A 22,225-nucleotide genomic window follows, 5' to 3' on the forward strand; every position below is an offset into this window, starting at 1 on the left:
CACAAAAGCGCCTCCAAGTTGTTGTGTAGTACACGCTTTGTTGCAGAACAACCCCCTCCGTGGTTCACAATAAGTAAGCGACAATCCTATTGGTTCAGAAGGACACATTTCAGCCAATCATTGTGTGTGTTGTTCCGGGGTTAGCTGCTGTCAAGTCGTGCTCAAGGTGAGTGCGTCTTATTTTGCTGTTTTCTCTCAAACAAAACATCATATTGAATGTTGTTCAAATGCAGATTCGTAGGTGTAATCTGCATTTTATGTAAATAAACATAAAAGTAGAATAGGCCTGCTGGATTTCGTATAAGTGTCCAATGTGAGCAGAATCGATGGAGCATTGGCTAACATGCTGTATTTGTTTTACTCTAACTGCTATGTATTGGCTCTACAAATGTTCTGAATTCGACACACTTTCAAACTTTCATCTGATGTTTATACGAATAGAAGTGAAACAGTATGCCAGAATTACGCAGTAAGGAGTAGAATGAATGTAGCAATGGTGGCTGCTATCTATTTATGCTGTATCTGTTCCACATGACTTATCAAATGCCAATAATTCAACACACTGTCTCTTTGTTTGCAGTGCTATTGTCTCACTCAGTATATTTGATAACATCGTGTTGGGATTGGCTAGTTTTATGTATGTGCACTTTTTGTTAATGCCTCAATCTATATTTGCAGGATTTGTTCTTTCATTCAGTTTATATTCCATTTTATATATCTTTCTATCTAGAGGAATCAGAATATAGTTGGAGTGCAAATAATCTAGCCTTCTACTCATTGCAGAAAGATTCCTTTTAAAACACATTCACTGTAAAACAAGAATAGCGTGTCCTGCTGGAAGTTAGTGAACATTGTGGTTTCTTGTAGTTTTACCCCATGTGGCCATCGTTTGTAGGTTATTAAAACTATGTTTATAACTACTAAGCTACACATGGGAAACTTCACCCTTAGTGTGCTTTTTTTCTTTTTAATGGTATTACAACTCAACTAACCAACTGTCTTCGACAGGGTCCGCTTGTATAACAAGGTGACCCACCCTTAGGCGAGATGGGAGTCCTATCGACCCTGGCAAGAGGGCTGCTCAGAGGCGCTGACCGGATGGCTGAATTCACCAGCAAGAAGGGCGCCAGGACACACAACAAGGGCCGGACCGCCCGGCCCACCGGCCTCCGGCTGTCCAGCTCCAAGTTCGTCGCCGTGAAGGCCATGATCCCGGAGTTCGTGGTGCCCAACCTGGAGGGGTTCAAGCTGAAGCCCTACGTGTCGTACCGCACCCCCGGGGGAACCGAGGCTGCCCTGACGGCAGAGAGCCTCTTTGCAGAGGTTGTCGCGCCGCAGATTAAAAGTGACTTTGAGAAGGGCAGCTTCAGCATGGACCAGTTGGAGAAGTATGGGTTCGAACCCTCACAGGATTCAAAGCTATTCAAGCTGTTCCCTAAAAACTCTGTACGTTAAGTTGTGCGTCCCATTTTGTTCAGTATTAAGGAACTTTTTTTTTCTCAAGTTGTACACCATCTATTATCGTTATTTTTGTACCCAAATAAATTGAGTGCAAAAGTCACAGAATGGCAAATTATTTGTTACGTAAACATGCCAGCAGCAAGCAGCACTCTTAACCTGTGAATGTAAATCAATGATCTCAGAAGAAGAAGTCCTTTTAACTAGTTTGTTGTTTATATTAGATTATGGAAGCATTTGATACCAGAGAGTGTGCTAGTACGATATAATTTGTAGATCCTGACATCGAGACGCCCTAGTTAAGTGAAGAAGCATAATGTTGCTTTTCTTGACATTTGCAAATTGTCGTACTGTTCATCTAAAGGAGTTTTACATTCCTGAAATTCAGCTGTTTGTTTTTTTAAAAACACATGAGTATTGCATGTTTGCCTTTAAAAATGTCTCTGAACGTCCGCGGGCTGAAAACTGGTTGCATTTGTGTTAACATACAAACACTAAGTATACAAAAGGAATTACTATAAGAAACCTTTATTGCAACAATTGAATGAAGTACTTGGGTATAAAAACTACTTTAGTGGAGAAAGCTAGAAATATTCTGGTATACGTGATGGAAAGAGTTTGGTTCAGGAAGTGTATGTGTAATGAAAACCCATCCAGAATGTACTTTAAACCATGACATACACATCAGCTAATTATTGTTAAAGGGTTTTAAAATGCGTTTCTTTTTAAGAAAAATAGTTTACGCATTCTTAGTGAGGTTGCTACAACTTTAGGACAAAATCCCTCACAATCCAGTTCCTCCTCCCTTTTGCTTCTGTCTCGCCTAAATACCAACAAGAACATGACATTTTACATTTTAAACTATACATTTGGTTGGTGGGGTACCGTGGCAGCTTTAGTTGTGATGCAAACGTTGGGTTTTCACAACGAAAGCTAGGCGACCCTCAAGCAGGCGAGTAGTCCCATCGCCAGAGGTGCAGCATGTGGTCGTAGAAGGAGCAGCTGGCTAGCAGGGCAGTGACAGGAAGGGTGGTAGTGCCCGAGTCCGTTGGAGGGGGTGGGGGTGGGGGTGGAGCCGCCGGAGCCAGGCCCTCCGGGATGTAGTGTCCGGCGTCGTCCTCCAGTGAGGTGTCGAAGCTGGCGGTAGGCGACTCATACTGGATCCTCAGATGCCCCACCCCTTCCGCCAGGTAGGTCTCGGGCGGACGAGGGCTTCCCTCGGGGGAGGCCGGAGGGGGCTGGTCGGGAGTCAGGCGGGACCAGTCGGCTCCGTACGCCAGGGAGTTGTGCAGGATGTAGGAGGTGAGAGTAGGACACTCGGCCTCGCCGCCGCCGCCCCCTGTGGTTCGGGAAGGAGAATTACATCACACGGGAATTGAAACCCGAGGATTCTTGTGTCATAAGTCGTCATGCTGCCTCCTGCCCTCACGTTAGGGGGGGAGGTTTTATCTCTAAGATACGGTGGATTTACACTGTGTTTAAAACAAAAACACGATTATGGGTGAGCAGCTAAAACACAGCAGGTGTGGAACACCGTGGACGTACCGAGGGACTTGTGGCAGTCTAGGATGTGGAAGTCGTTGTGCATGCAGGCGGCCAGCAGCAGGTGGGGCTGGGTGGGGTGCCACTTCAGACGCCACACGCCCCCACCCACCGCCGTCTCACTGAGGGGCTGGCGCATGCTCCTGCCGTCCCATAGCAGCACTTGCTCATCGTAGCTGAGGAGGAGGAGGAGGAAGAGGAAGAAGAGGAGGAGTTGCAGGTGAGGAGGGGAAGGAGGTCAATGGGCAGTGGTACTCATTTTCTAACTACATTGCCTCATTATGACTGAGTATGTCTAATAGCTATGCTTTCGAGGTTCAGACTTATCGGGTATGTGGAGCTTTAGCCTAGCTCGTTGGTGGCTGTCAGTTAACCCAGTGGCATACGTACCTTCCGGTGGCCAGGATGTGTTCCTGGTGTGGGTTACTTTGAATGCTGCAAACACCCATTGAGTGCCTTCAACACAAGTCAGAATCAGAAAGGGCTTTGTTGACAGGTAAGGTTGAAAATACAAGGACTTCCTGCAATTATGGTGGTGCAGTAAAGAAAAGGAACAGAAATTAAGGGGATGCTACGTTTTTAGATCCTGTGTCCATCGCTTTAACATGTACACTATTCAAATCTCAAGTATCTTTATTCCTAATCTATGACTTCTAAACTGAAACAGAAGAGAGAGAGCAGATGACCCAACACAGTTTTGAAAAGTCAGAACTTGGTGTTTTCTACATGGGGCTAACCCTAGTTGGCGAGCTAGCTAGTGGTGGTTATTCACCTCTTGCTGGTGAAGGTGGGAGAGGAGCAGTCTGTTCTGAGGTCCCAGCCTTTCAGCTTGCTGTCGTCCCCACCTGGAACACGGACACGGACACACACACACACACACAATCTAGTGAATATGCCTATCATCCTTATCTTGTAGTTTTTCCTGAATTGAGGCCTTGATGGCCCTTTCTCGCTCTACCTCTCCATCGACATTGGTGCTTGAATCCAGATAGATAGATAGATAGATAGATAGATAGATAGATAGATAGATAGATAGATAGATAGATAGATAGATAGATAGACAAGTTATTTATTCATCACCGAGGGGAAAACAACATTATAGAAGCTCACAGAAAAAAACACAATAATAAAAAACGAAGTAATTGACATTTTTACATAACAAAATAAAATATACTATATGCAAAATGTACATCTCAATTCCAGTTAGCTGACCATAGGAGCTTAGCCTACCCTACCCCACTTCTAAAAGTGAGTAAAACAGGTGTGAGTGGGGGGTTACCGGAGTACAGCAGCTGGGTGTCCCAGTAGGAGAAGGCTGTGATCCAGGCCTCAAAGTCGTGAGCCTTCCAATGGGTGCTGGTCTCTAGCCCCGCCCCCGTCAGCGAGAGAACGCTGACACAACCGTTGGAGTCACTGCACGCCACACGCATGTCACTGCTGTGGAGAGTGTGTGGGGGGAGGGGGGGGGGACGACAGACCAGTCAGGACCCCATCTCACACACACACACACGCACACACGTTATACCAGATAAGGTTTTGAGTGTTCTACCTCTCTCCTCTCCCGGTGGACCAGTCTAGAGACAGAGCCAGGCACTCTGTTCCCACTGACTGACTGGTCTTCTCCTTCAGACACCGTCTGCCCTGCTGTCCGTGGGCAATACGCACACGCACACGCACACACAATGAATAGTCAAGACATTCAATTAAGTAGAATTATAAACATTTAATTTTTCTCAATATATAAAACAGAGTGGAAGAATGAAATGATTAAGTTTCCCAGATGCAAAAATAGGATTTCCTAAGATATCAAAAGGGTAAAATACATTATTTGAGCAACCTCAATGCGCACTGCTCGACTTTTAAAACCTTTCATATTGGTGTTAAGACAGCAAAGGCTTTCATCCAAATCCACAGGTAGACAGCGGCTCTTTCCATTATGATAATGCTAATGATGCTAATGTGGAACAGGATGGTATCTCTCACCGGCCCGTCGGTCAGCGTGTACAGCCGGACCTCTCCGCTAGCTGTAGCCATCCCCAGCACAGGAGCATCTGACACTGCAACATGGCACCTAGGAACATGTATGGGACATACCCCGTTTTTACATTAAATCTGCTCATTGGTATGGAGATAGATTAGATTATACAATTTATATAGATAACCTATAACAGATTTTTCCATTTTGACCACCAGAGCCATTGGGACCAAAGTAGTTTCCCTTAGTTTTTTTGGCCTACTTATTTCCTCCATTATGTATCTCTTTTTAATTATGTCCTGTTTTTAGGCTGTGACACATTTCCCATCTGTGATGAATAAAGAACCTTGTATCTTAATGTTTACACGATCAACAGCAAAAGACACAAAAGCATCAACCAAAACTTTTTTTTTGAAACTCTCATAATTATATAGTCTATTGGTTTTCTGTATTACCATTTTAGATCTAAAATGGCGGGTGTGTCGATACGCTGCAGTTCGCTGAGAGGCGGAGTCAGTGCCCCCTCCTGTTGATATTCAAACAGGTACAAGCGACCGATCCTCTGGTGAGGGACGTCCTCAGCTCCCGCCTGGGTTCACAAAACAACACATTAAACATTGAGAAACAACTGCAAGCATTGATCTGTTTCAGGTTTATCCGCATGGGTGGATTAATAGAACATGGAGCAGATAGTCACTTATGGGAATGACATGCTTTACTTTCAGGCTTCCACAACAGTGCAAGAGAATAAAATGTTTAATGAAATACTTTTTGTAAAAAAAAAAAGACAGTGTACAAAGAGCAACTTTGACTATTTTGTGAACTGAGGATGCAAACAGTCTCCTCACTGTACTCTAGATAAGTGCGGGGGCTGGCCTGGCCTACATTAGGACCTGTGAGTGAAGTCAGCTCACTGGCACATTGTTATTATGAGACCATTCTCCCTCATTACATTGCATGCACTTTTTAGACAACAGTGTAACGGCACTTATGTAGTATGGTCTACCAATAATGATCATATTGCTTTCATTGTCCCTGAAGTCAGGACAGAGCTTGCTCAGAAAGTAATCCAGTCGTCAGGCCAATCATGGAACGGCTACAATATAAATCAATGCTTAAAGCTTGGATTGAAACAATCTCAGGACAATGGTCTGTCTTTCTTCATCTCTGTTTGATGTGTTCAATGTGTAAAATAATATTTTCCACTGTGGAGATTTATGCTGTTTAATGTTTCATTGTGCTTTATGGTACGTTGGTGTCTCTTGTATATATCTCTCGGTGTCTTTCTTTGTAGTTTAATTATTTTTATAAAGTCTTCACCGTTTGGGATTAATAATAACTCCTGTTTCATGAATGAGATAACCTGATACAATACAATTTATGTATACAATCAAAATAAAAGTATTTGAACGTACCTGCTCTGCTCCCTTCTGGAGCTGATAGGTGCCGCAGGCCAGAATGTTGTGGGACAGCGGGACGGGACACCATTCTACTGCGTCAGCGCTCAGTTCGGTGTCAAACACCTGCAAGTTGCGAGTCTTCGACTTGCAAGCCATATCCACATGTTGTCCGCTGCCACTGCAATATGTACATCATCAAACCCATGTGGTGTTGGTTATTTCGTTTTACTGTATGTATTATTATGCAATAACTGTCAACCACAATAAAACATATTTTTTCCCCCCCAATACATTTTAGGCCCAGCGTTTCAGGATGCATCAGTCTACCTGAAGTGCAGCAAATACGGAGATTGTTTACCTTCTCGGATCCTCCGGCTTAAAACGGAAATAGCAGTCACGTGTTGATCCACTCAGAGTTGATCAACTACCACTTCCGCAAACCGTGACGATCTCTCGTTGGATTATTCTATTATAAGATTTCTTAAATAATTTCCCTTTAATTGCCGTTTTTGAGTTATTTCAGTCTGATTTAAAAAGCATATTCATTGATATTCGACTTGTTTTCTCTTGCATTTGATTAGATACTCTGCGCGTTTATCCCTACGTCACTTCCTGCTCCGACGCTGGGACTTCATTCAGGTCGTTGACATAAAGACAATATGGAAGGAAAACAATTGTCATACTACATGGTGCTTGAAGACACAACCAAAGATAAATTCCTGTGCTATATAAAAAAACTAAACGAAACGCATAATATCTAGTGAGCGTTTTCACTTTCACTCCTTTTTGCTGTTTGTAATCAACCATGTAGGATAACCAAAGGGGTCGATGGACTGGTTTACGTCTAACCTTGTATCATTGTTTTGTTTCCAAGTTTAACAGATGCCACAGATGTATGGAGCATCGATGTATCTGAAGACTTATTAAGCCAGTTTGTACGTTTTCCCTGTGGAAGTGAGGGCAGTTTTTGACTGGTTCAAGATGTTGAATGTTCCTACTTATAATGTGCAATCTATTTATTTTAGAGGGAGAAGGTTTTACTGAAGTCTACAGAAGAGTACATGAGGAAAATCAGGTAAGCCTTAAACATTTCCTTGTCCTCTTAAAGGTCCTGATCTCCCTGTGATTTAGCAAGGCAAACGATGGGAACCCCTGATGAACCTGGTGGTTTGGTACAGGCATTCTCGGATCCAGCAGTTGTAGGTATTGGTAGTGAGTTTATGTATGCAGTCTGAAATGGCGACGGTTGGTTAAGTCTATGTACTGGTTAGTGTAGAGGGGTTATTAGGCTGGGCGTTGTGCAGTTTTAGATGTGTGTTTAGTGCACTTAAATAATGGATTGGGCTGTGTGTCTCTTTGGTTGCCCCTGGCTTTTTCACTTATCCTGACTTAGATTTGGTTATTTTACTGTTATATTTAACCATTTCACCCCTAGCTTTTTTCGAGGCCAAATACTCTAGAGTTCAACATTTGAAGCTTAAGAATAGATTTGATTTAATTTGGCTTACAGTTGAATACTACTTTGTAGTGTGTCAGTTGAATCACAGCCTCTCAGATCCTGAAAAGCTGTAGGTATATGAGAGAGTACGTCAGCAGCTTACTAACCCATCCACCGTCCTCTTCCCCAGGTCTGCTCTGGGTACAGGCTGCTCCGCGGTGCTGTTGCAGCCCAGCGGAGGAGCAGTGTTGCGGGTGGACTCCAGCCCAACAGACCTCAGCCTCCCGCTGGCCCGTCTGGACCGCCTGCCGGCGCGGGCAGAGGTCAAGGAGCTGCTGTTTGGGATGGCCGCCCACCTCTCCCAGTCTAGCAGACAACAAGGTCTCTGCTCATCATAAGGAACGCTGTGGTGGTGGTGGTGGTGGTGGTGGTGGTGGTGGTGGTGGTGGTGGTGGTGGTGGTGGTGGTGGTGGTGGTGGTGGTGGTGGTGGTGTTGATGATGATGTGTTTAAAATCTCTGTTACAAGAGAGACCTGGCCAAGAAGGACATGACCTTAGTAGAACAAACTTAACGTAAAGCGAAATAATAGTACAGATAGGTCATGCATTTCTGTATAAAATGGCTCTGCTCAAAATATGAGATATTTGAATACATTTTAAATATTATATTTTCTAATTTTACAGCAACTATAAAAAAATATTCAGAACTGCCTCATGTTCAGCCAAAACCACTAATGAATAATATTTTAATATAATGTGTTTGCTTCACTGGATCCTTAATATTGGAACTTTACTCACAGGTAATTGTAACATAATTCACACATTCATACCAACAGGCCACATATGCCCTTGCCAATTAAAGAGGCTTCTTTCTCACGCTAAGGAGGGATCCTGAGCCTAGGGAGGCATCCAGCTCATACAGGAGGCCATTCATCATGTCTAAATTCTAGAGAGACGAGCGGTCAAGATGTTCGAGAGACTCAGAAGCTCAAGGCCACAAAAACAAGCGTAATTCCCGCGCATAGCCACAAACCAAGTTGCAATGCCAACACATAGCCACAAGAGAGCAGCACAGAGACACATTCAGGTATCCAGGAGGCGGGAGTTCAGCACCATGCTTAGCCAATCAGAGCACATAACTGAGTCCACGCCTGCCCAGTAGATAAGTCACAACACATAGCCCAGGGGGCTAGAACGCTCCAGGTAACGCATCTATCAGATGCCCTACTAAGTGTATCTCCACGCATGCATAATACAATTCCTCTCCTTTTGCTTCATAGAGACTAGTCCAAACCTTGACCAAATAAAGTAAAGCAATCCTGACTCTGCAGACTTTTTCCCAAAAAGAACACGACATAAACAAAAAAGTTAGCATAGCGGTTAGACTCTTAGGTGTATAGGTAGTTGGGTTTTTTCCCCTCAGCAGTCTACCTGACCTCTCGGGTCATCCTACCGACCTGTCGGTACTTCTCATCAGTACCCTGGGCGAAACAGATGCCCTGACTCCACCTGCTCTTTATTGGCATGAATCTGCATTCACATGTCACTTTCAAAAAAAGGTGTCAATTTGTATAAAGTAAATGACTAAAGGGATAGATGTTTATCACGGTGAGGGCTCTAGGTGCAGTATTCATGGTGGAAGCCCGAAGTCTATGTCAACATCCTGAAATTCTACTCCAGAATGGTAGCGATCACCCGTGTTGTTCACCTCTTCCTACTTGACCTCCTCGTGACCCCTGGTGTTCTTGTCGGGTGACTTCTCTCTGTGTGTCTTCACTGTCCCCCCTCCAGCTGCGGCCCAGTCGGTTAGTCCTGGGAAGACCCACTACAAGAGGCATAATAATACAGGTGAGGCAGCAGACGTTCTAAAACATGATCCTGGCCAAACCATGTGGTACTGTAGTGTAAAGGTGGATGTGTTCCTGTTCAGGGGTGTTCAAAATAACCACTCCTCAAGCTAGCATAATTGAGTAGCTCTTTTTGTCTAATTCTCCTTTTTTGCATGTTTTTAACATTTGATAATTGTACATTATTTAGTTAAATAATATACTATGCTACAGGAAGGCAATCGTTAAAATACACATTTTAAAGGCGGAAAAAATAAATAATAGGAAGAATGATACCACTTGTTTTTTTGTACCAGCACTTTTTCTTCTACTTAAGTACAATTTCATAAAAAAAACAGTTCCTCTCCTCAAGGTGATTTTTCAGTACCCTCTCTGTTCATGTTGCCAGAGTTCGGGCCGCGGGTGCAGAGGAAGGCGGGCCCAACGGTGCCCCTGTCAAAGCGTGTGGCGGGGGACTCCCTAATCAACCCGGGAACCAAGAAGTAACCCTGAAGTTGAATGAAAAGGCCACTAGTTCACCACTAGGTGTCATGGAACAAGCCAGTGATAAATCTTCCCTATAGTGACGTCACACGCGAGCGTGTTAAGTGTCCTCCCAGATGTATGATGACAGATAGGTCAACCTTTTAAAAGGGCTTGTCGTGGCTGGTCAACCAATCACACCTGGTGGTAAATAGGGAGCCTTTAAAAAAATATCAAAGATTGATCCTTAAACTAGTAAAAATGAATGACTTTTCTTTGTTTTTCTAGGAAGTGCCAAACAACAGGTGTGGCCTTTGATGATACCGAAGAAGATTGAATTTAATGTTTTTAAGAATATGTATCTGAAGAGAACAAGGAGTTTGTTATTCTGCTCAACACGTACATATATTATGTAGTTTGAACGTGGCTTTTGTTTTAACCCACTGATGCCTGATACAGCTTTTAACCTTACTGCCTACATCATGAAATCTTTTTTAATGTAACCAATATTCATCGCTTCAATCAGGGAATAGCTTTGAAATGGTTTTATTTTTTGAAATAAATGTAATAGATGCTATTTTTTTTACTTAATCCAATGTGTTCAGCATGACGTACATCGAAGCCATTTAGATTCAGTCAGACAGTTTCAGTCTGTTTATGTCTCTAAGAAGAATTACACAGAGGAAAGCAGGGCCTGTTGTGAGCAAAGGAAAGGAGACCAAGAAAAATGAAGACCTTTTCTAACCTCTTTTCCTTGACCATGAGGAAAACATGAAGGAGAATTCATGAGGACTTAGGAAAGGATAACAGTGCTGTATCACGCCAGCTATATATACGTGGACAATGGGGAAAAAAATAAATAAATTACTACGGTAAATTAAGGGACATGGACATGGATCCGAATCAGTATGATTGAATGAAAATAATTGTCTGCCATAATGATGGTTTGTTTTCGTGAATGGACGAGTGGTGCGAGTGAGGAACCTTACCAAGCATAAAAAATTTATAATTTAGCCCAAGTGAAGGAGATGGAGGAAATCACTCCCCAGAAAACAATTCATACTCCAATGCATACAATTGTATTCCATTTCCAAATGATAGAAGAAAATATCGAAATATTCAATCTTCAATTGCCGCGTTTCAGCTTCATGAAGTGCTCAGAAACCAGTTTAATCAGACACAGGCTCAAATGTTGTCTTTGATCTTCTCTTTTTAATTAAAAGTAAATAATGCTTCACTGCTGGAAAAAAAAAATCACGTTTACAGACATTCAAGAATTCATACTGTATATATTTATATTATCACAAAGTTAAGTATCACGAGGATCATTTTTTTTTCACTGATGGCATCTTACTCCATGAGTTGCTGGTGTTGTAGGCAGTCTCTGAAATACTTCACTCCATAACGGCTCTCGCACTCACTTATGGTGCTCCACTCAACTAACAAGTTTCCGATCTTTCCTGTTTTACAAGAGCAAGTTGAAGGTTGTGATGTTGACATATTTCAGATAAAAGCCAATAAAAAATGGCAAAAAAAATGTAAATAACTTACATTGATGGTTTGATTGACCGAAATGCAAATCAGATCAGATGTAAATTACCTATAGAAAATAACACACTTGAAAGTTTTCCATTGTAGAGTAAAACCAAAACCAGCAGCTCAGCTGGAGCCTCTCTTTGACTGTTACAATCTACAGAAATAAATGAAGCACAACAGTCAATAGTTTCTCAGTGTGAAGACGAGACGATTTCAGAATAAAAGCACACACACATCCCATAATCACCAAGAAATCGACTGTAATTTGTAGTGAAACAAGGTGTGCAACAGCAGATAAGACGCAATGCAACCAAAGGTGCCACTCGCCCCGAAGTTTAACCACATGCCAAGAAAACAGTCAGCTTGTTAAATAGAAAGGTGTGATTATTACAGATGTCTCTTGTGGAACTGAAATTCCTCTCGTGAAGTATAGTACACACGTTTTACCTTTTATAGATGTTCGGGTTAAAGCATTGTGTGTGATCCCAGTTCTCTGTATCACAGTGGTGGTAGTGATCATCTTAAGAATAAAGCGCTTGTTACATTTTAGCAGGATTCAATGTAGACATAAAGGTGAAATTACCTGTTCACTCAGTAAGAAATAATACAAATAAAAAGGGAAAAGAGCATTTGGTTTAGATGTTCAAGATGACGGGTTTAAATGATCCTTTACAACAGATGCATCGATGGAGGTACTCTTCCCAACAGGCCTGTCATCTCACTTCCTCCACCGACAGGAAGCAGCGAAGCGTCCCTGTATTTTCCTCGGGCGTTTTAACATCAATAAAACAATAGAACAAAACGGACTGGCTCTCCAAGCGATCCTGACTCTCTGTTTGCACGCTGCTGCCATAACTTCTAGATAACTGCCAGCTAAAACCATACGCAGGTCGGGTCCTCAGGCAGTATTTCTGATTATCATTTCTATATTCCAAAATAAATCATTCCTCTAGCCACATAAAAATATAATGTATCACGACACGACAACCTCTTATATCATCTCAGCATGCTCTCAAGGCGGGGGGCCTCCTAGTAAGAGGAGGAGGAAGAGGAGTCCCATTTGGCCGGGGTAGGGTCGGGCAACACGATTACATTTACTGTCAGAAGTTAAGCCACCACACTGTGTGTGTGTGTGTGTGTGTGTGTGTGTGTGTGTGTGTGTGTGTGTGTGTGTGTGTGTGTGTGTGTGTGTGTGTGTGTGTGTGTGTGTGTGTGTGTGTGTGTGTGTGTGTGTGTGTGTGTGTTCGTGTTCGTGTGTGTGTGTGTGTGTGTCAAGCCTACCAATCAAACCAACATTTTGTTACTTTGAACTTCGTTTTTTAACTGTACATTCTTAAAAAAATAAATCTGGGAACATTCCGCAACAACAATCTTCATTCCATGGTCGAGCATTGACAAGGTGCGTCTTAAAGGTTTCTCTCCATCTCTCTCTCTCTCTTCTTCTCTCTCCATCTCTAATGTTATGAAACCGGGTCTGTTTGATTTATCCAACCCGGCCTCCACTCTTAGGCTGGGGTGGTTGCTGTGTTTCCCAGACAACCGCTGTATCTCTGCGTGTCTTTGGGAAGCCTCATCAAGATCTCAATGCACTTCCTCATCCCAGCGCACAACTGAGCGCTGGGACGCGGTGACGCGGTACCGCTAGCAGGATTGCTGGCGCGGTACACATCCATTTGGTCCTCTTTGTCCTCTTCACGTTGGAGCGCGTGTTATCATTATTATGCTCCTTCTTCTGGGTTGTGGTAGTCGATATACTTGCCTTGGTCCGTCTTTAACAGTTCTACGATGTCTGGCTGGCGTCTCTTGTTTTCAACAGAGCGTGTCTGTGTTAAAGGACAGCTGCACCTGTACACGCACACACAGACAAACACATGTAACAGAGTGTAGAAGAACGGTAGTCTCCCCAATCAGATTTAGATTTGGTTGCTTGAGGATGGGATCTGTAAGTGTATTACTTGCTATTAACAGTAAAAACACTTGAATGCTATATTCACTCACGCAAATTTTCCTTTTTTGGTAGATAATAACTGTAACAAAATGGGAAACAATGCAGTTTTGTGTATCCGGCCCAGGCTCCATGCAGTCGCCCTATTTTCCCCTATGGCCCCCATATACTTATGGGGGGCATATACTTATGGCCCATATAAGTATATGGGGGCCATAGGGGAAAATAGCCCAAAGGATGAACCAAAGGACCCATATCTGTGGGAGTTTTTTCTCACCCTCTCCTCCTCAAAGCTGATAAGTCCCTCATCATCGTCTGACTCCATCTCCTCCGGCTCCTCGCTGACCAGAGCGCTGAGCTCCGTGGTGGCTGGTCTGGACCTCAGCAGGCTCAAGATGCACTGCAGTGGCGACCGGCCGCCACCAGAGGGCGAGCTCTCCTGCTGATCCAGGTTGTCGCTCTGCTTCTTGGCGAAGTTCACAAACACCTAACAAGCAACAGAAAGAAAATGAGTTCCCTTTTCTTCTTCTTAATGAAGAAAAAGTCCAATCAAATTGGGGCGAAATTTATCGAATTATCAAATTGTCAAATTGTCAAATTATGAAACATTTATCGGCTGAACTCTGATTTAGAGATGCACAGTGCAGCTGAGTAAGCTAAACGTGCGTGTGCTCGCTGGCGAAGGTCTCACGTTGTCCAGGGTGGTCTGGCTGACGGAGTAGTCCTCTATCCCCAGCACCTCCACCACCTGCTCCATCTTGCTGAACACCTGGGCGAGGGACAGGCGATCCGACTGCAGCTGGAACTGCACCTTAGTGTGATGGCGCTCCTGGGGTGAGATGAGATACGAGGTACTTTAGTGACCCCAGATTGGAAATACAGACATCAATGTCCAGTGGTAGCATGCATTTGGGCCAGGTGAGCTTTGCTGAGTGTAGCTGAACACACAAACAAACTCCATTGTGCATCATTTGACAATATGGACACATGTCAACATGTCAACACGTGTGTACCCCCCCCCCCACCTTGAGGACGGCCTCTGGGAAGTTCCTGTTGAAGAAGCGGACCACCTCCTTCACACTCGAGCTGCTCTTTGTCCTCACAGTGATCATGTAGCCGTCCCCGAACCTGACACACACACACACACACACACACACACACACACACACACACACACACACACACACACACACACACACACACACACACACACACACACACACACACACACACACACACACACACAACCAGTGTCAACACATGGTAGAAAACAGCATATAGTAGCAAAGAGTCTCAAACTCATTCCACTCATGAGGTATGGATTGGTCATGTGCTGTACTTGATATTACTTACTGATATATAACTGATTTGATATCGTTTCATATTTAACCTCAAGGTATCGATTATGTGCTCAACTAACATTTTATATACTTTACACAAGATACTACACCACTGGTCTGATAGTATTCTGAATAAACATCCAGCCTAGGCTCATTGTCTAACAGATATGGTAGGTTGGCTCCGCCCACACCAGCCTCTCCTTCACTGGCACCCCCCACAAACGCCCCGCCCCCACGTGGTCTCACCTGTTCTTCAGGTGCTGGATGCTGCCCAGACACTTGAACCTGCCATTCACCATGATGCCCAGTCTGGTGCACAGAGCCTCACACTCCTCCATGCTGGTTGGGAGAGAGCGAGAGAGCGAGAGACAGAGAGAGAGAGACAACTTTTGAGTACCGTACTTACTTGTATGAAGTGCACTACCAAGGAGTTACTGCTGTTGCTCATTAAATGGCCTGACCAAAAAAATATGATTTTTTTAATGGGTGAACCGACATGAGTTGGTTTGTCCGAACCAGAGATTTATTTTATTTCAAGAAATGTCTCAGCCAACCAAATGTTGTGAGCAGGCATGTCCGTCACCAGGTCCAAACGCCGGTCTCACCTGTGTGACGTCAGCACCACTGAGCGTCCCGTCTTGATGATGTCGAGGATGAGGTTCCAGAGGAAGCGGCGAGCCTTGGGGTCCATGCCCGTGGTGGGCTCATCCTGCAGGGCACACGGGATCAGACACGCTAGCAGTGATGCTGATACGTCATATGTATGACCTATGTCGGAAGCCTCCAAAAATGTAAATATTATATATACAGTATATTATATTAACTATTTTATTATATAGTAAGTAGAGTATAGTTTATATACATTTATACATTTTGTTTTATAGTTTGTTTGAGTATTGGCAGTACAAGCGATATATAAATACTATATTCTACGATATATGAATATTTCTACATAGTTTCTAGTTTGACGTTAGCCTTGATTGATTTCGGATTAAAGTGGGCTTGGTCCCTTCCAGGAGGGTGACCAATCAGAGAACAGTGGGTGTGGTCCCTACCAGGAAGATGAGGGAGGGGTAACCAATCAGAGCGATGGCGGTGGACAGCTTGCGCTTGTTACCACCACTGTAGGTTCCAGCCGGCTTGTCTGCGTAATGAGAGAGTTCTAGTTTATCTAGCGCCCACTGAACCACCTGTGGAGAGACAGACACACACACACACACACACACACACACACACACACACACACACACACACACACACACACACACACACACACACACACACACACACACACACACACACACACACACACAAACAGACAGAGCTTTAAATCACTAATCACATGCATTAGTGAGAGAACAAATGGGTGGGCGGAGTATTTGAGTGAATGAGTAAATACTCTATGAGTGACTTCTACTAAGAGCACCTCAGTGAATGAAGGAATGAACGTGTTCGAAAGCGAGGGGGTTCATGAGAGGCAAGTGAGAGTAATTGAATCAACGTGTCAGTGAGTGGTTGTTGGCATGATGGCGTGAGTGAGTCGGACCCGGTCCTGGTCCTTCCAGGAGATGCCGCGGAGGCGCGTGTAGAGCTCCAGGTGCTCCCGGGCCGTCAGGTCCTCAAACAGGGCGTCGAACTGGGGGCAGTACCCGATGGTCTGCTGCACCCGGAGCAGCTCCTTCAAGATACTACACACACACACACACACACACACACACACACACACACACACACACACACACACACACACACACACACACACACACACACACACACACACACACACACACACACACACACACACACACACACACACACACACACACAAATTCAAGCCATGACAGACTTGACCGGGATGTAAACAGTGAAATTAAAGTTAACAACAAAAAAATCATACAACTAAAATGATACATAAATAAATAACCTCTCTCCTACTTCTAACGGTCAAATTAATCTAGACTCCAGAGTGACGTGCTGGAGCTGGTTTTCTCCCACCCACCTGTTATAGGTTCAGCAGTGACATGCTGGAGCTAGTTTCCCCCCCCCCCCCCACCCACCTGTTCTAGGTTCCACAGTGACACGCTGAAGCTTGCGTTCTCCCCCCCCACCTGTTCCCGCTGACGAAGGCCTCCCCTCCCGTGGTGCTCTCGTCTCCGGTCAGCATCTTGAAGGTGCTGGTTTTCCCCGCCCCGTTAACCCCCAGTAGACCGAAGCACTCCCCCGGCCGCACCCCCAGACACAGCCGATCCACCGCCAGGATGCGTCCCATCTTCCGGGACTTGTACACCTAGAGAAGGGGGAGGCTGTTCTTTCGATGAGGTGGCTAAATGACGTGTGTCACTAAACATACTGTATTTTAAATTGCAGATAACAGTAGAGCTATATAAGGTTTGTTACTGCCCTCTAGTGGTCAAAGCACAATGAATGGAGCTTTACAATTATATTTAATTGTTAAACACTACATCTATTCTAAATGATAAAATCATAAAAAACATATACATAACAGTCTAGCGTTGCGCTAACAAACATATTTGGGTTAGGTTTCTTCTAAATGTTCTGAAAAGCTCACCTTTGTGAGGTTTTCAATTTTCAACATGTCGCTGTCAGCATCTCCGCGCAGAACCCGCCTCCTCTCGCATGCTACGTCTACATCGTCATCATCGATTGGCTGACAGCTAACTGGTACCCTCCTGTACCAGGAAGTAGTAGACACACAAATTTACCCTTCGCTAAACCTCTCCATGGTGGCCCCTGTCCACTCCAAAAGTAGCAACAGTAACCAGGAGGCGTGTCAAGCTTTCAGAATAATAATAAGGGAGTCGTCGTATGTTTCAGGCTTCTCCAAAGCCAAAAATGACAGTTTTCAGATATGGATAAAACAGTGTGAAAGACCTCACTCACAGCGGAATCCACTCATAGCTCATTCCATAGATCCCTGGGTTTGTGCCATTGTTGTGGAAAACAAATTGTTGTTGCTTTTCCTCTTTTTGAGAACCAGTGTATGGATCAAGCCCACAGTGTGCGGGAGTCATAGCTTAACGTTTGCTTAACCACTAACCCTGCTTCGCAAAAAAATGTTGTTCCTGCATAAGTTTGCTCTGCATGTACATTTTCAAGACGTAGTTGAACTTAACAATAATACGCCGACAAATAATATTGTGCATGTAGCTCTCAAATGCATATAGAGGTAGGCATTAGGTAGGCATATTTCTGTCTACCTAACCCAGAAATGATTTCCTTTGGATTATCTCTCACTGATAATGTAAGGCGTTCAGCAACCAAGGGGGGCAGAACTTAGCGAATGGTGAATTATGATTGGTTCAACGTTGGTAAAAAAGGTGAGGCAATTAATCAATATCATGTTTCAATTGCATTAACAGACACATTACTGGTCAATCAATGCGTTGTACACAACTTGCTATGGAGTTACCATTAACTATTTTGAAATTTAGGAGATGATCTCTCAAAGAATACTTTTAAAGCAATTGTGACCAAAGATATTTGAACCAAAATGGCCACCTGGTGAAAATGTCTCAACGGCACACTTACGGTGGTTTACGCAGGAAGTTGTACTGGCAAAGTATAGTGATGAGGAAGCCCACAAAGCCTTCGATCGTCATGGCGACCAGCCCCCGTGTCACGATGTCCCACTCGAACGGAGACTTCATCTTGTCAAACTGACCTGGAGACAGAACGGAACATGGGGGGTTTTGAACAACTTGTTTAACGAGATGCATAACGAGACTTGGATTAGACGAGAAGCAATTACACAGGGAAGGGCTCATCACCCAACCGTGATAAGCCTCTTATATTTGTTTTAAAGTTAACTTTATCAATTTATATAAAAAATACATTACAAATAATATTATGATAGGAAATAGAAACTGATATGCAAACCTATTCAAACTTGTTGTAATATGCAACATTTTATATTGCATTAGGTAAAATTAAGTCTGTGGTTAATACTAACTTCACATCAGCTTCGAACATCTCCTAAATGCCTTAAACAGACTATTATCAGGTAATCCTATTTCCTCCGTGTTAGTGTCAATAGTTCATACTGTACGTCACCCTACACTCTATAATTAATTGTTTCTAATCCCCATTTACCTATCTTGGCGTAGTACTCGTTGATATACTCGTTGTAAGCCATCTCCATGAGGCCGTGACCCAGGTTGTAGTTGGGGAAGATGAGGAAACAGGACTTTAAGTAGCTGTTGACCCTCTTCAGGTCCTGGCAGAGAACAACAACAGATGAGGAAACATGACTTTAGGTCCTGGCAGACAACAACAACAGATGAGAAAACATGATTTTAGATCCTGGCAGACAACAACAACAGATGAAATAACATGACTTTAGTTCCTGGCAAACAACAACAACAGATGAGGAAACATGACTTTAGGTAGCTGTTGACCCTCTTCAGGTCCTGGCAGACAACAACAACAAATGAGGAAACATGACTTAATGTAGCTGTTGATTCTATTCACATCCTGGCAGACAACAACAACAGATGACGAAAAATGACTTCATTTAGCTGTTGACTCTATTCAGGTCCTTAGAGTCAGAAACAACCCAAAATGCTGTAGTGCATTTTGAGTAAGAAATAAATGGGATCAATGAATGGATAGTCAGCAACGAGGCTATCTGACAACCAGCTGAAAGGAACTGGGTTCAGTCCCCAACATCCAGAATCCTTGACCCAGATGCCCTCAACCCTACCTGCTTCTTAGGCATCTTGCTCAAGGATCAGAGAACAAACTACTACCCTGACCTGTATCTGGATCACTGCGAGGCCTTTGGGATCACAGCTTCTGTGATATGGTACCAACAGTGCCAACATAGGACACAATTTAATAACAAATATGATTGGAATATGAAGCCACTGACCTTGTCGTGTTCAAAGAGCTGCAGGAGGAAGGTGGCGACAGTGGCGGTGATGCCGATGAAGAGGTTGATGACGATGAGGAAGACGTAGGCCGTGCTGGGAACCTCAAACCAGAAGGAGGCCGGGTACATGATGGGTGTGATGGACCACCTGGATCAGGCCAACACGGGGCGGTCAGAGGAGTTCACTGTTTCACTAACATTTTTAATCGATCCAGTTCAACACTTCATTTGAATCAACATGTTTTTCTTCTTCGATTTGTTCTTGTTTTTGCCATCTTCCACTCTATCAATATTGTAGAAATATTTGTATTTACCTTCCTAAATCTAAAATCATTGCAAATTCTTGCTTTGTTGACTCCATTTGTTAAACCTCTTGTTTAGTTTAGCAATATTATTTATATTTTTTAGTAATTCATCCATTATACATTTTGACTTGGATCAACTAAGCTGAGTACTTCTGTATTTGACTGAAGTGTTATCCCGGAGTCCTCTGCTAGCTGGCAGGCCTCTTTAGCAGAAGTCCCTCCAACCACAGTTGGACGGTCAGCTCTGCCCCTTCGGCTCAGATAGCCCACGCGGTTATCAACAAGCTCCTGGCGGTTCTGACATGTGCAAACGTCACTCACCCGTAGAGCAGGAAGAGAGCAAGGACAGCAGGGAAGTTGGTGGGGGAGGTGTAGGCCGGCAAGTCGAACACAAACAGGATGAGCACACAGCAGGTGGCCGGAACCAGGTAGTTCATCTGGCAGCCAGACAGCGATGGAAAGAAGGCACACAGAGAGAGAGAGAGAGAGAGAGAGAGAGAGAGAGAGAGAGAGAGAGAGAGAGAGAGAGAGAAAGAAAGAAAGAAAGAAAGACAGAAAGAAAGAGAGACAGAGAGAAAGACATTAGAAAGTCTAATTCTTTATTTATTTTTCATTACATTCCCCTAGATGAATTCTCTCTCTCTGATAAAGTTGGCCCGACAGTAGGTTTAAATCTCTCCTTCCCTCCCTCCCTCCCCCATCAACATGTCCCAGATGTAGGTGGCCCGCCAGTAGGTGTACCTCTCTCCAACCCCCCACCCACCCCTTCGCCTCCCTCCTCTCCCTCCCTCCCCCCTCACCATGTCCCAGATGTAGTTGGCCAGCCAGTAGATGATGGGGTTGCAGCCACTGACGAACTGCAGGTGTTTGGCTTTGGTGGACTTCTCGGCCACGAGGAAGACTACAAAGCTGGCAGGCACGAAGGACATCGCGACGATGATGAAGATGGCGATCACCACGTCAGTGCCCTGCAGACTGGTGGTCATGACAACAATGATTAAGATGAGGGGAAGAGAATGGGAGAGATATATATTATTTTTCCTTTTTTCCTTATCATCTACCTGTACTCATAATATCAAATACAGATCCTAACGGAAGCACTCATGTCAGCCTGATCGTTATTAACCAGATATTGTATAAGACGTATAGGAATTAGAAAGTCCGGACACTGATAAATACTGAATAACTAAATAGAGCCACTGCTTAAAGCAGTTTAACCTACAGGTAGTCCAGGGAGAGGCTGGCACTGGTACGATTCATAGGATGGTTGGTCAGTGTTATTCCTGAAGAGACAAAAACACAAACATACACAGTCAGTGTTATGGACGGTTGCATCAAGGGCAAGGTGTAATGTCGTCAGTGAATTTATATTCTTACCGTAGGCTGCAGGGTTTCCTTTGGACGGCGGTAGGTTGGCCCGTAGGATGGCGTTGTTGAGGACGTTGAGGTACGTTGGCATGCTGTGGTAGCCTTTGTTGTTGTACAACACCTGGAGACGGGGACAGGGTGGTTAGAGGGAGAGGAACGTTGATGTGGATCATTTTGTCTGCTCGTTAACCCTCTCACCTGAGCTGAGCTGTGTGTAGCTGTCTCACCTGAGCTGATCTGCCTGTTAACCCTCTCACCTGAGCTGCTCGTTAACCCTCTCACCAGAGCTGAGCTGCTTGTTAACCCCCTCACCTGAGCTGCTCGTTAACCCTCTCACCAGAGCTGAGCTGCTTGTTAACCCCCTCACCTGAGCTGCTCGTTAACCCTCTCACCTGAGCTGCTCGTTAACCCTCTCACCTGAGCTGCTCGTTAACCCTCTCACCTGAGCTGAGCTGCTCGTTAACCCTCTCACCTGAGCTGAGCTGCTCGTTAACCCTCTCACCTGAGCTGAGCTGCTCGTTAACCCTCTCACCTGAGCTGATCTGCGTACTGCTATCTTCCGAACCATGGGCGGCGTCCTCCTCCCAAAGGATGCTGGGATGGATTTCTGTATGTTGCCCACCGTTAACCCGCCATATCTGTGGATGATGACATCATAAATATGCAACACACACACTTACAATCTCACAACAACAATCCAACAATCTTTACAAAAAGTTAA

General features: G+C 44.2%; 4 protein-coding genes across 6 annotated transcripts in view; 2 read left to right on the forward strand and 2 right to left on the reverse strand.

The window, feature by feature from the left end:
- The first annotated feature begins 27 nt into the window (after positions 1 to 27).
- Positions 28 to 1,566, forward strand: mrpl41 (mitochondrial ribosomal protein L41). Its single transcript, XM_060053958.1, has 2 exons — positions 28 to 166; positions 1,009 to 1,566. Exon 2 carries the CDS (start codon positions 1,048 to 1,050, stop codon positions 1,453 to 1,455), a length of 408 nt encoding a protein of 135 aa, XP_059909941.1. The 5' UTR covers positions 28 to 166; positions 1,009 to 1,047; the 3' UTR covers positions 1,456 to 1,566.
- A 404-nt stretch (positions 1,567 to 1,970) lies between these two features.
- dph7 (diphthamide biosynthesis 7) lies at positions 1,971 to 6,875 on the reverse strand. The gene is made up of 10 exons (XM_060053955.1): positions 6,734 to 6,875; positions 6,391 to 6,553; positions 5,431 to 5,564; positions 4,984 to 5,071; positions 4,550 to 4,644; positions 4,280 to 4,437; positions 3,773 to 3,845; positions 3,391 to 3,456; positions 3,004 to 3,176; positions 1,971 to 2,797 (listed from the first exon to the last, which is right to left on the reverse strand). The coding sequence occupies exons 2-10, from the start codon at positions 6,529 to 6,531 to the stop codon at positions 2,403 to 2,405; spliced, it is 1,323 nt and encodes a 440-aa protein (XP_059909938.1). The 5' UTR covers positions 6,532 to 6,553; positions 6,734 to 6,875; the 3' UTR covers positions 1,971 to 2,402.
- Positions 6,876 to 6,998: 123 nt separating this feature from the next.
- Positions 6,999 to 12,899, forward strand: paxx (PAXX non-homologous end joining factor). The gene is made up of 7 exons (XM_060053957.1): positions 6,999 to 7,135; positions 7,250 to 7,310; positions 7,401 to 7,450; positions 8,004 to 8,194; positions 9,605 to 9,661; positions 10,049 to 10,142; positions 10,411 to 12,899. Exons 1-7 carry the CDS (start codon positions 7,035 to 7,037, stop codon positions 10,457 to 10,459), a joined length of 603 nt encoding a protein of 200 aa, XP_059909940.1. The 5' UTR covers positions 6,999 to 7,034; the 3' UTR covers positions 10,460 to 12,899.
- Positions 12,798 to 22,225, reverse strand: part of abca2 (ATP-binding cassette, sub-family A (ABC1), member 2) — a 61,226-nt gene continuing 51,798 nt past the window's right edge. For 2 of the 3 annotated variants that reach the window (XM_060053924.1, XM_060053923.1), the window contains exons 32-49: positions 22,037 to 22,142; positions 21,514 to 21,625; positions 21,359 to 21,419; positions 20,937 to 21,111; positions 20,458 to 20,573; positions 19,832 to 19,979; positions 19,054 to 19,177; positions 18,493 to 18,625; positions 17,513 to 17,633; positions 17,052 to 17,230; positions 16,490 to 16,631; positions 15,999 to 16,133; positions 15,549 to 15,652; positions 15,190 to 15,282; positions 14,629 to 14,731; positions 14,295 to 14,432; positions 13,881 to 14,090; positions 12,798 to 13,503 (exon numbers count right to left, since the gene is read on the reverse strand). In XM_060053924.1, the coding sequence (XP_059909907.1) occupies positions 13,468 to 13,503; positions 13,881 to 14,090; positions 14,295 to 14,432; positions 14,629 to 14,731; positions 15,190 to 15,282; positions 15,549 to 15,652; positions 15,999 to 16,133; positions 16,490 to 16,631; positions 17,052 to 17,230; positions 17,513 to 17,633; positions 18,493 to 18,625; positions 19,054 to 19,177; positions 19,832 to 19,979; positions 20,458 to 20,573; positions 20,937 to 21,111; positions 21,359 to 21,419; positions 21,514 to 21,625; positions 22,037 to 22,142 (2,236 nt within the window). In that variant the 3' untranslated portion in view covers positions 12,798 to 13,467. Of the gene's footprint in view, positions 13,504 to 13,880; positions 14,091 to 14,294; positions 14,433 to 14,628; positions 14,732 to 15,189; positions 15,283 to 15,548; positions 15,653 to 15,998; positions 16,134 to 16,489; positions 16,632 to 17,051; positions 17,231 to 17,512; positions 17,634 to 18,492; positions 18,626 to 19,053; positions 19,178 to 19,241; positions 19,371 to 19,831; positions 19,980 to 20,457; positions 20,574 to 20,936; positions 21,112 to 21,358; positions 21,420 to 21,513; positions 21,626 to 22,036; positions 22,143 to 22,225 lie in introns of those variants that run through there. The other variant, XM_060053925.1, reaches the window with a different exon arrangement.

The sequence above is a fragment of the Gadus macrocephalus genome, chromosome 6 (assembly GCF_031168955.1).
Source record: "Gadus macrocephalus chromosome 6, ASM3116895v1".
Taxonomy (NCBI): Eukaryota; Metazoa; Chordata; class Actinopteri; order Gadiformes; family Gadidae; genus Gadus; species Gadus macrocephalus.